The sequence below is a fragment of the Manis javanica genome, chromosome 5 (genome assembly GCF_040802235.1).
Source record: "Manis javanica isolate MJ-LG chromosome 5, MJ_LKY, whole genome shotgun sequence".
Taxonomy (NCBI): Eukaryota; Metazoa; Chordata; class Mammalia; order Pholidota; family Manidae; genus Manis; species Manis javanica.
Window position 1 is genome coordinate 77,958 of NC_133160.1, and position 12,695 is coordinate 90,652.

Sequence of the window (12,695 nt, forward strand, 5' to 3'; positions counted from 1 at the left end):
CTTGTCCTCTCTGTGTTGTCTCTGCCCGTTTTTTAATTGGCTTATTTGCTTTTTGTTTGTTGAGGTGCGTGAGCTCTTTATGTAATTTGGAGGTCAACCCCTTATCAGATATATCATTTATGAATATATTCTCCCATACTGTAGGATGTCTTTTTGTTCTACTGATGGTGTCCTTTGCTGTACAGAAGCTTTTCAGCTTGATATAGTCCCACTTGTTCATTTTTGCTTTTGTTTCCCTTGCGCAGTAAGATATGTTCATGAAGAAGTTGCTAATGTTTATGTCCAAGAGATTTTTGCCTATGTGTTTTTCCTAAGAGTTTTATGGTTTCATGACTTACATTCAGGTCTTTGATCCATTTTGAGTTTACTTTTGTGCATGAGGTTAGACAATAATCCAGTTTTACTTTCTTACATGTAGCTGTCTAGTTTTGCCAACAGCAGCTGTTGAAGAGGCTGTCATTTCCCCATTGTATGTCCATGGCTCCTTTATCGTATATTAATTAACCATATATGCTTGGGTTTATATCTGGGCTCTCTAGTCTGTTCCATTGGCCTATGGGTCTGTTTTTGTGCCAGTACCAAATTGTCCTGATTTCTGTGGCTTTGTAGTAGAGCTTGAAGTCAGGGAGCATAATTCCCCCTGCTTTATTCTTCCTTCTCAGGATTGCTTTGGATATTCAAGGTCTTTTGTGGTTCCATATGAATTTAATAACTATTTGCTCTAGTTCATTGAAGAATGCTATTGGTATTTGGATAGGAATTGTACTGAATCTGTAGATTGCTTTAGGCAGCATGGCCCTTTTGACAATATTAATTCTTCTTATCCATGAGCACGGGATAAGTTTCCATTTATTGGTTTCTTCTTTAATTTCTCTCTTGACTGTCTTGTAGTTTTCAGAGTATAAGTCTTTCACTTCCTTGGTATTTCATTTTTTTGATGCAATTGTGAAAGGAATTGTTTTCCTGATTTCTCTTTCTGCTAGTTCATCGTTGGTGTATAGGAATGCAAGAGATTTCTGTGCATTAATTTTGTAACCCACAACTTTACTGGATTCAGATATTAGATCTAGTAGTTTTGGAGTAGATTCTTTAGGGTTTTTTATGTACAATATCATGTCATCTGCAAACAGGGACAGTTTGACTTCTTCCTTACCAATCTGGATGCGTTTCATTTCTTTGTGTTGGCTGATTGCAGTATGAAACATTTTTTATATCAAAGGAAATTTATCAGTAATTGGAAATAAAGTTGTGAGAAAAGTCAGGAGGGTACTTGATGGAAGTGTTCCCTCAGCACAACACCACCTCTGGGTTAAATGTGGGTGAGAACCACTGACACAGTTTACCTGAATCTCTACAAATCCATGTGAGTGAAGATCAAAAACAGGCAATGTTCACGTGTGCTCATGGAAGATAAAATAGTGCCCACCTTTCTGGAGGCAGTGGGGTCCTATTTCTGGCAGTTGGGGCAGGGAGGGGAATGAGAGCCTCTGGGACACCAATTTCATCCTGCATCTTGTTCTGGGTGGTGCTTACACGGAGATGGACATACAAAATGAATCCACCATGCTCCTCACTCCATACTTGCTCATTTACTACAGGTACATTATACTGGTATTTTTTAAGGTCTATACATGAAGGTCAACATGGCATGCAGGACTTTGTTTAGTACACGTACATACTAAAGGGTAGCTTTCAACCCAACAGATACACTGGTAAATAAACCACCTGAGCATAGCCACCTGAGCATTGCCAGTTGTGTTTACCTGGTATGTTCCTACCACAGCAGCCACAACACCTGGCCAAGGCTTTCCTGTCCTCACCTGGGCAGCACACCTGCTGCTCTCTTTCTCTCAACGTCTGTCATACACAGAGCTGCTGCTAAAACCTTCCCTCAGCAAAACACACCCTACCTGAGAAATCATATTTCAGTATTTACATCAAATTCAAATTACTCCAACTTCAATCCCCACTGCTCTCTGGCATGGGGGCACTGTGCCAGGGATCAAGAATACCTGCTTTGATTTCCCCACTCACCACATTTTCATTAGCCTCTTATCTTTGATCAAACACTTATTAAGTAGTTAATTCTAACAACAGATAAGGACATAGTTCTTATTCTCAAGATACTTAACACCAAACATAGTAATAACACACACCTGCTGACCCACCCCAATAACATGACAAGCAGGAGTGAAAGGACATGGGGGAGGGCTGGGGGGAACGTTGGGACAGTACCACCAAGGACAGAGTGGCTCCCACATTCACTCCACTCCCTTACCACCCTGTACTTTTAAACAGGTAGCTCATAAGTCACCATTTCTGAAGTAGGTGTTGTATCCTCCCCCCCATTCATGAGATCAATAGAACAGGACAGCAGTCCACAAAACAAGCACAGGAATGCAGCAGAAAAGGGATAAAGTTCAAGGCCAGGCAGAAAGGTGTTGGGCTCAGAAAGACTAAGTATCTCTGTGTCAGATGGTCTGACAAGACTTCAGAGCTCACATTTGCACTAGGAAGCCAACAAGGCTTTCACCTCTTAAATGATTTACAAGAAGCAGTCTTAAGGCTAAATTAACTGCAAAGGAAGGCCCAGGACACACAGCATGTGGACAGAGATGACATTTCAGTGTGTGCAGCCTTCTCCCTGCAGATCCAAAGGGTCTGTCCATGAAAATGAACTCTGTCACCAAGCACTTCAGTTTTTTTCCACAGCAGCTCTATTCTGGTCAGTTGGATAATCCACCCTCCTCCCCACCAAATACCACTTTATCCTCAGCTCCAGTGGAGAGAACTGCAGTTCACTAATAATTCAGGCTTTCTTTGCAAAGCAGTCTCAATCCAAGGCAAGTTAAATCCAAAACCATGTGGCTTGAAAAAAAAAAAAAGGAGACATTTAAAGAGGGCAGCAATCTATATAGCCTTAATGTCTACTGATGAGTGCCTCAAATATCATCAAATTCCAAAGTATGTGGATATACAAAGAAACCCAAAATTTCACTCCATATCCACAAAAAGCACTGTTACTGCTAAGATTTTCCAAAATGGCCACAAAGAAACAATGTTGTGATGGGCATGCTAATGATCTGTACATGATCACTTGAAATCTCCAATATTCAGAATCTTACACTAACACAGTAGCAAAATCAAGATACTTAAGCCAAAAACTTTGTGAACATACTTGATATTTAGCAAACCCTGTCAGCTCCAACATCCAAACACACATAGACTCCCAGCACCCTGCACCTGTGGTCTGGCCACTACCGTCCCCCACCCGGATTGCTGCAGCAGCCCCAGAGCAAAGCATAGATTAGCTCCCATCACTCCTCCGGCAAAACCAGTCCACGTCACTCACAGTAACAACTTCCCCCACTAGCACATTTTACACAAAGTAATAAATACATAAATTCTCACATACTGGATACTGTTGTTTCAATATCAAAAGCAGCTGATTCTCATGTACACTCTCATAAATTATTTACTTGGGACAAAAGGGTAAATGGATTCAAATAAGGTAACTTGCTAAATCCCTCCCATTCCTGGAATTTATTCAAAAGTAAACAACATACAAGTATTGTGTCTTATCAAAACAACAAAACAAACAAAAACTGCTTAGAAGAACTTGAACTCCTAGTGGATATCAAAAAACTTTCACTATGATCATCTAAATAGATGCTGAAAAAGCATTTGACAACATTCAACATCCATTCACGATAAAAATTCTCAAAAAAATGGGTATAGAGGGCAAGTACCTCAATATAATAAAGGTCATATAAGACAAACCCACATCATACTTAACAGTGAAAAGCTAAAAGCTTTTCCTCTACGATTGGGAACAAGACAAGGATACCCACTCTCAGCACTTTTATTCAAACATAGTCCTGGATGTCTTAGCCATGGCTATCAGACAACACAAAGAAATAAAAGGCATCCAACACAAAGAAATAAAAGGGAAGAAGTCAAGCTGTCACTGTTTGCAGATGACAAGATATGGTACATAAAAAAAATTAAAGAATCCACCCTAAAACTACTAGAACTAATAACTGATTCAGCAAAGTTGCAGGATACAAAATTAATACACAGAAATCTATTGCATTCCTATACACCAACCATGAACTAGCAGAAAAAGAAATCAGGAAAACAATTCCAATCACAACTGCATCAAAAATAATAAAATACCTAGGAATAAACCTAACCAAGGGGGTGAAAGACCTATACCCTGAAAACTACAAGACACTCATAAGAAAAATTAAAGAAGACACCAATAAATGGAAATACATCCTGTGCTCATGGATAGAAGAATTAATATTGTCAAAAGGGCCATCCTGCCTAAAGCAATCTACAGATTCAATGCAATCCCTACCAACATACGAATGGCATTCTTCAACAAACCAGAAGAAATAGTTCTAAAGTTCATATGCAGCCACAAAAGACCCCGAATAGCCAAAGTAATCCTGAGAAGGAAGAATAAAGCAGGGGGGATTACGCTCCCCAACATCAAGCTCTACTACAAAGCCACAGTAATCAAGACAATTTGGTACTGGCACAAGAACAGACCCCATAGTTCAATGGAACAGAATAGAGAGCCCATATATAAACCCACTCACATATGGCCAATTAATATACGATAAAGGAGCCATGGATATACAATGGGGAAATGACAGTCTCTTCAGCAACTGATGTTGGCAAAACTGGACAGCTACATGTAAGAGAATGAAACTGGATTATTGTTTAACCGCATACACAAAAGCAAACTTGAAATGGATCAAAGACCTGAATGTAAGTCATGAAACCATAAAACTCTTAGAAGAAAACATAAGCAAAAATCTCTTGAATATAAACATGAGCAACTTTTTCCTAAACACATCTCCTTGGATAAGGGAAACAAAAGCAAAAATGAACAACTGGGACTACATCAAACTAAAAAGCTTCTGTAGAGAAAAGGACACCATCAGCAGAACAAAAAGACATCCTATAGTATGGGAGAACATATTCATAAATGACATATCCAATAACGGGTTAACATCCAAAATATATAAAGAACTCACATGCCTCAACACCCAAAAAGCAAATAACCCAATTAAAAAATGGATGGAGGATATGAGCAGACACTTCACCAAAGAAGAAATTCAGATGGCCGACAGGCACATGAAAAGATGCTCCACATCACTAATTATCAGGGAAATACAAATTAAAACCACAATGAGATATCACCTCACACCCGTTTGGATGGCCAACATCAAAAAGACAAACAACAGCAAATGCTGAAGATGCGGAGAAAGGGGAACTCTCCTATACTGCTGGTGGGAATGTAAATTAATTCTACCATTGTGGAAAGCAATATGGAGGTTCCTCAAAAAACTAAAGATTGAAATATCATTTGACCCAGGAATTCCACTCCTAGGGATTTACCAAAAGAAAACAAGATCTCCGATTCAAAAGGACATATGCACCGCCATGTTTGTCACAGCTCTTTTTACAATAGCCAAGATAATGGAAGCAACCTAAGTGTTCATCAGTAGATGAATGGATAAATAAGATGTGGTACATACACACAATGGACTACTACTCAGCCATAAGAAGAAAAGAAATCCCACCATTTGCAACGACATGGATGGAGCTAGAGGGTATTCTGCAAAGTGAAATAAGCCAGGCAGAGAAAGACAAGTACCAAATGATTTCACTCATTTGTGGAGCATAACAACAAAGCAAGGCTGAAGGAACCAAACAGCAGCAGATTCACAGACTCTAAGAAGGGACTAACGGTTACCAAAAGGGAGGGGTTGGAGAGGGTGGGGAGGGACATAGGGAAAAAGGGATTAAGGGGCATTATGATTAGCACACATAATGTAGAGGGGTCACAGGGAAGGCAGTACAGCATGGAGAAGACAAGTAGTGACTCTATAGCATCTTACTACACTGATGGACAGTGACTGCAATGGGGTTTGGGGAAGGGACTTGATAATATGGGTATATGTAGTAACCACAATGTTGCTCATGTGAAATCTTCATAAGATTGTATATCAATGATACCTTAATTTTCAAAAAAAAGTTTTCACTATTTCATTGATTATCCTGTTTAGAGATACAGCTACAAAGCAGGCTGAGCGATTGTATTAATCAAGAAATAACCATAAGGTCCAGATTTACACAACTCCCTAGATCCTCTGTTGTCTGGGAGGAGGATGTGCTGAACAGACAGTGGAGGTACAAGTCAGAGGGCAAAGGGGAACAGGAGGGGTCCCTCTAGAAAACTCAGGGCCCTTCCTTCACCTTCCCACCACTTTGTGATTCTGTGTAGGTAACACTGGGTAACTAACTGTTGGGAAGGCCAAGGGCAATTAGGCACCATCTCTGTGAGGGAAACGCTGCCAGCAGACTTTCCTCTTGTGCCAGGAGACAGACAGCACTGTCCCCCACTCTCCCCACACTTACCTAGGATGAGCCCCACCATGGAGCTGAGGTAGCCAGTACCACTGCCCAAGTTCAGGAAGGAGAGCCCCGGCTGCAGGTCCAGGGCTTCCATCACTTCCGAGTAAATGCATGGGGCTGAGAGGTGGATGTTTCCATGCTTCCAAGCTAGGTCTTTATAAGCATTTTCTTTAAATTCTTCAAGATAATAATCTGCACGATCAATAGCTCGGAAAGCCTGCTCTACCAGTTCAGTCCGGATGTACTGTGCCTCTTTCAAATTATCTATTAGCTCGTCATTATCTTCACCAGCGCTCACAGCACCTCCCATCTTCAAGATCACACTTAGGCAATACTGCAATTAAAAAGTTTTTAAAAGAGCTATTATATTAAGGGTATGAAAACAATGAAAGCTCTGAACACTCACCAACTTCAAATTCTGAAATCTTGAAGTAATACATATGGAATATAGTTTGTTAACACCCAGCCACCCTACCCCACCCCCAAGGATGCCAGATTCAGAAGAGAAAAGTTAAATTTGAAGTTCAATTACATCCATCCAGATGTAACTCTGTAATTTATAATGTCGACTGAATTCAAATGAGCTTGACATACCTAAAACATATCTGACAACCTAAAAACTTCACTGAAGTATGAACTCAAAACTTTACAGGAAGTCATCAATCTAAAACGCCAACTATTGAGGGTTACAATTATTTTGAACATAGATCTGCCTTAACAGGGATATATCCACATAAGGCAAAATTATTGAATGTAAACATAAAAAATTAGACATGTCTAAAAAATCATTCTAATATCAACTTCTCTTTGCGAACTTCAAGTGCTGCAGATCTTTTTTTGTAAGTCTTTAAAAACAAAAATTGAAATTCAAATAAACAACATATATTAGGAATTGTTCGTTGTTTTTCAAATTCAAATTTACCTGGGGTCCTGTATTTTATCTGGCAACTCTACACCCTCACAGACACATAAATATCAAGTCAAGCAATCCATTCAATCAGCTGACTTGGATATTCTGATGTACAGATGTCAGGCAAAACCATCCACAAAACTCTCTTACCCCATATAATATATTTGACAAATACTTTATTGTAACAAACAAAAAATCTTTTTCAAGGATACAGCTTAGGACTAGGAGGAGCTTTTGAAGAGTATACTACAAAACCTTTTCAGCTTTTTAACAATAAAAATACATTTCTTACCTTCTTCCCAACTGCCTTCAAGAAGAAAAAGTAACAGCATATGTTCCCTCTGAGCCAACTACTGAAACACACTGTGCCTCCCTCTTATTCACAGGGGAAAATGCTTTCATCTGTTGAGGACTTGCTCTTCCTAAAACTCCATCTTTTCCAATTTTATACTTACCCATGTATCTCACGTAAAATAGTCATGTTTTACAAAACATCTGATATAAATTGTTGGGGAAAAAAGAAAACACCAGACTTTCCAAGCACTGACACAGTATCTAAGTCAGGCAACTTCCATAACAACATACTATTATTTTATTATTACAAAGTTTATACTGCTTTCCCCCTCACAATCCTATGGATTTCTAACAGCTGAACAAGAATCATAAAGAAATACTGGGGTAGAGATTCCACATACATGCCTCACGCACCCAGCTGACAACTGTGGTGGAAGAGGCTTTCCCAGGAATGAAAATAAACCTTACAGATGAATGCCAGCTTTTTACAAATACACAAAATGTGTGAAAGGAGGAGCTTAATACAAATACTCTTCCACTTTATGGGTGGAACCGTTCATCAAGAATTTGGAGATCAACTTTTCATATCACTGGGGCAGTTCAGTTATTCCATCTTCACCTTTAAGTTGTTTCAGAGCCCTTGTTAGGTCATGGTCCATGGCCAGATGGGATACTTGCTAATGAGGTCGACTTTAATCTTGGATAAACCACTCAGTTCCAGAGCTAAAGTCCATACCCCTAGTCCAGGACAGTCATCTTAGAATTGGGGGTCACTGGTTAAAAGTGGAGTCCTGTTTGGCTGCTTAACAGTCTATTCAGGAAGAAGCCTGGAAATCACAACTCCCCCATGGAGGGTCTGAAACCCACCTTTCCACCCAGAAGCCTGTATATAATGTTCTATCATTCTATCTCAAAACCACCATTCTAATCTTCAGAAGACAACACAAACTATATGCTGGGTATGTTTCATTTTTCTACTAAATACCTATCATTTATTTTCAGTTTTGCCTCACTTTCAAAGTTTATTCCATAAGTGAAGGCTAGCTTTTTAGTAGAAATAGCTATAATCTTTTTATAGGTGTCACCTGCCAATCACAACCCTGCTTTGGCTTCACAACAGCATGAAGCAAACTGGGACTGAGTGGCTATTTGGCCCATTACCACACACACCAGTGCATGAGGGGATGGTTGGAATTCAAACCCTGATGGTCTGGCCTAAGGCCAAGGTTCTTTATCCTGCACCAAATGAAGCTTTTGAAAATACTCAAGGTAAAAACTTCTTTAGTACATAACATGTTGGTATTCTTTACCCAGAATGACAGGCTAAATAACTATGGGGTAACCCTATCTGTTGCCACTGGTAGGATGCATGTGACCATAGATAGGGTCTGATATTTATTAAGTCTGCCTGGTAATCTAACACTCCACTCCCTCACACTGGAAACAATCACTGCTCACTACCAACCACTGATGTGATCAGCGGTAATGCCACCAAAAACAGGAGGTTCCACAGCAACAGAAGTTTCCGAGATACCCTTGCCGAACGAAACCTGACTCTACGATCCAAACTCGATATTCAAAGTAATGGCAAGTGATTTCTTGGATGCTGGACTTGGTCAGACTTTACAGTCTTCAGGTAGTTCACTACTCTGCAGTTACCTGACCACAGCCCAGAAGGAAAACCCTACTCTCATACCCGCTCCTCCCAAAACCAACTGCTGGCTGAGGACACTGGCTGCGCAGCAGCAGGAGTGAGAAGGTCTCACGACAGACAGAAGAGGCGGCTGTGACTGTGGCCAGGCCAACACCGCACGAGGCCTAATAATGGGGGATCCGGATTCCAGTCTATGCCAAGTTTGTCAGACTACACATGGAGGCCCATGTTCCAACCTGAATGTCACTTGTTAAGGGGAATATGGACCAAGTAATTGGTGGGGCAGACAAACTGAAAAAGGACCCTGGTGGTTGCTTCTTTTCTGTAATACAAGTGCCTAACCTAAGCTTTGATTGCCCAGGCATCCACTTCAAAGAGGGCTGTCCCAATACACATCGCTAGCCACAGCACTAAACAGAGAGCCAGGCCCTGTCCACTGACTGAGGCTCCTGTTTCCGAGATCCAGGCTGATTTCACTAACTGACCATTTAGGCCACCACCATTTCTTCCCAGGCTGTAACACTTTTATGTTTTTCATTCACCAATAAAGAGTAAGCCTGAGAAACCCTATGCCCCACCCTCAATCCCAATAAAAGCAGAAACCCAGGCCCAAGTGTTCTCTCTCACTCTACATACCACCTCCTTGGGATACTTCCAGGTGCTCTAAGTAATAAACCTCTATTTTTTCAAAGTTTCCTGAGGGTTATTGCTGAAGGGTGTCTTGCAATCCTAAGAACCACAAGGGCTGGTCCACCCACACCGGTTACACACGCTGAGACCAGCTCAAAACAGAAACACACCACACCTCCTGCTGGTGGAACAACACATGAAACTGGGACTTCTCTTAAAAACCAGAATTTTCAGGAGGAATGCAGAGGGATTTTCTTTTCCAAACATTTGAAAGGCTGCCATGTATACACTTATTCATGAGCATGATAAAAGCCAAACCAGTGAATCACGTTAGATGTAGATAAGCTCTTCTAAACACAAAGTAAGGCTTTCTAACAACAGGAATTACAACTACTGAACCATTCTGACAAGGTGGAGAGCCTCTCACCCCCAAGGATGCCCCAGGCCAGGTGCAAGCATGGGTTAAATCCAGGAGTCCTAGGCGTTCGTCTCAAGGGCTGAACCCCATCACCTACCAGGTCCCCTCTCACCCCCATTGTGAGGCTCCATTTTGCAAAAGCACAACCCCAAGTTCTGAGTTGTTCACAGGAATCTGACCTCACTAATTCTTGAATAAATCTACTCAGCACACCCAGAACGAAGCTGTTTACTTCAGTCACAACTCTGGAAAAAGGAACAAAGAAAAGGAGCGCACGAGCAAAGGGGCGAAAGCTACAGATAACTTCTTCGAGGTGAACCACTGGGGCAAACGTCAACTCAAGAGGCATATTCCTTAGCAAAAACAAGCATAACACAGGCACGAAGTTCTTCTTCCCCAACTTCAGACCTTTCTCAGATGCCTGACGTTAAGTCCCAGCGCTCTGGGCTCATTCTTAATAACCCCGACGCACGGAGTTGCCGACTACTTTTTAACAGATTCTGTCACCTCCTGAGAAGGTCCAAGAATTTGTTTCGAACCCTGGTAATTCTTGATTGGTCTTAGACCTAACTGCAAACGTTTCCTACTTGGTACCCTAGGGACAAGCTGCACGTCCGGAGAGTTTAGTAAATCCAAGGGTGTAAGCGACTAGGTACCAGGACAGAGACTTTCGGGAACCCCTGGAACGCGGGCGGGAAGACAGGGGCGCATACCAACAACCCCCAGGGATGGGGAGACGCCTGGGAGTGGGGAAGGGGATAGGGGAGCACCCCAGAAGGGATGGTGAAGGGGGGAGCACGGGATAGATGGGGAGAAGCGGGGGGGGAAGCGGGCGAGGGAGAAGCCAGGGGTGGGATGGGGGACGGGGAGGAGCGGCCAGGGTGGGATGGGGAGAAGCCCGGGGAGGGAAGAGGGAAGCACACGGAAGTAGGGGGCCGGCGTCGCTGGGGGCACAGTGGAGGAGGGAAGGGAATAAGAAGTCGCGGGGGCCCGGGGGATGCTCGCCGGCGGCCAGACGCCCCTGGAGGACGGACCGGACTCCCGGACAGGGGACGGGAGGGCACATGGAGAGGAAGGGGCCGAGGGGAGACGACGCCGCACGCCGCGGGCCGGGCCGAGGGCGGCGGCGGCTCTACCTCCGGGCTCGGCCGGCCCGCGGGACCGGGTGCCTACGCCGCGACTGCAGCTCCTCGGGAGCCCCTCGCCCGTCCGCGGCCCGGCTGCGCCGCTGCGACCTCCGCCGTAAACATCCGCCGCCGCCGCGTTGCGTCTGCGCGCGCAGCGGTCCGACTGCGCATGCGCTCAGGCCGGCGCTTAAAGGGGCGACTGAGGCGCGCGGGTCCCCGGGCGCGCCCCGCCCACCGGCCGGGAACCGGGCCGGCGGGCGCTCGGCGGGACCCGGGCGTAGAGGGCGGCCGCAGGCGAGGGTGGTGCCTCCGCGCCGCGCCCCGCCCGGCGCAGCAGCGAGGGCTACCTGTGGGAGGGCCGCCCCTCCCTCACCTGCCCCGGGGCAGACCCGCCGCGCCGCGGGGCCTCGGCCGACCCGCGGCTGGAGCGGACGCGTCTCTGCGGAGTGGGGGAACGTCCGGCGGCTCTCCGGGGGGGCCTGCCTGACAGGTGACCCCAGACCCAGCGCAGCGCATCTCCACGGCGATCTGTGTCCCAGGCACGGGGGCAGTGGGGCCGAGGCCTGAGGCAGGTGTCGTGGGCGGAGCCGCATCTTCAAGTACATCTTCAAGTACCATACAGCCTTCCTTTGCTTCCTGAGGCCCTTTTTTTTTTTTTAGTTTTTTTCTTGATGTGGTAATTTGTAGATAAACATAAAATTTACCATTTTTAAGTGTAGAGTTCAGTACCAGTAAGTACATTCTCATTGTACAGCCATTGCCACTGTCCATCTCCAGAATTTTTTTGTCAACAACTGAAACTCTAACCAAGAAGCAGTAACAGTAGCTGTACTTTTGCTCTTGTGCCTGAAACAACAAAGAAATGGACTATGCAAAGCAACTATTCTCAGGATGTTCAACATCATACAACAAAAGCTCCTGAGAGATGAGAAGCCAAAGAGCTGAGCCCTGCAGTGGCCCCCATCTTACTGCTGTGAGCATTTCTAGGCTGCAGAGCCGGGGGTACCCAAGCAGAGCCTGGAAGAGCTCTGAAGTGAGACAAAACTGAGGATGCAGGGTCACCAGGGTAGCTGGAGGTCACAAGGCAGAGTGCGGGTGGGGAAAGTCCTTGAGAGTCGGTAGCAGGTCCCCCTCCAGTACTCAGCAGGGATCTGATCAGCACATGCCTGTGAGGAGACAGCGCGCGCAAGGCCAGAGAAAGAATCATTCAATAGGACTAGCGGTGACACTGCC

General features: G+C 44.2%; 1 protein-coding gene across 5 annotated transcripts in view; it reads right to left on the bottom strand.

Moving 5' to 3' along the window:
* Nucleotides 1-11,630, bottom strand: part of PCMTD2 (protein-L-isoaspartate (D-aspartate) O-methyltransferase domain containing 2) — a 62,897-nt gene extending 51,267 nt beyond the window's left edge. For 4 of the 5 annotated variants that reach the window (XR_005058102.2, XR_012131182.1, XR_005058101.2 and 1 more), the window contains exons 1-2: nucleotides 11,472-11,630; nucleotides 6,433-6,763 (exon numbers count right to left, since the gene is read on the bottom strand). Coding sequence is in view for 2 of the 5 variants with exons in the window: in XM_037006621.2 (XP_036862516.1) it covers nucleotides 6,433-6,739 (307 nt within the window). In the remaining 3 variants the exon portion in view is untranslated. The other variant, XM_017678107.3, reaches the window with a different exon arrangement.
* Between the last annotated feature and the right edge of the window lie 1,065 nt (nucleotides 11,631-12,695).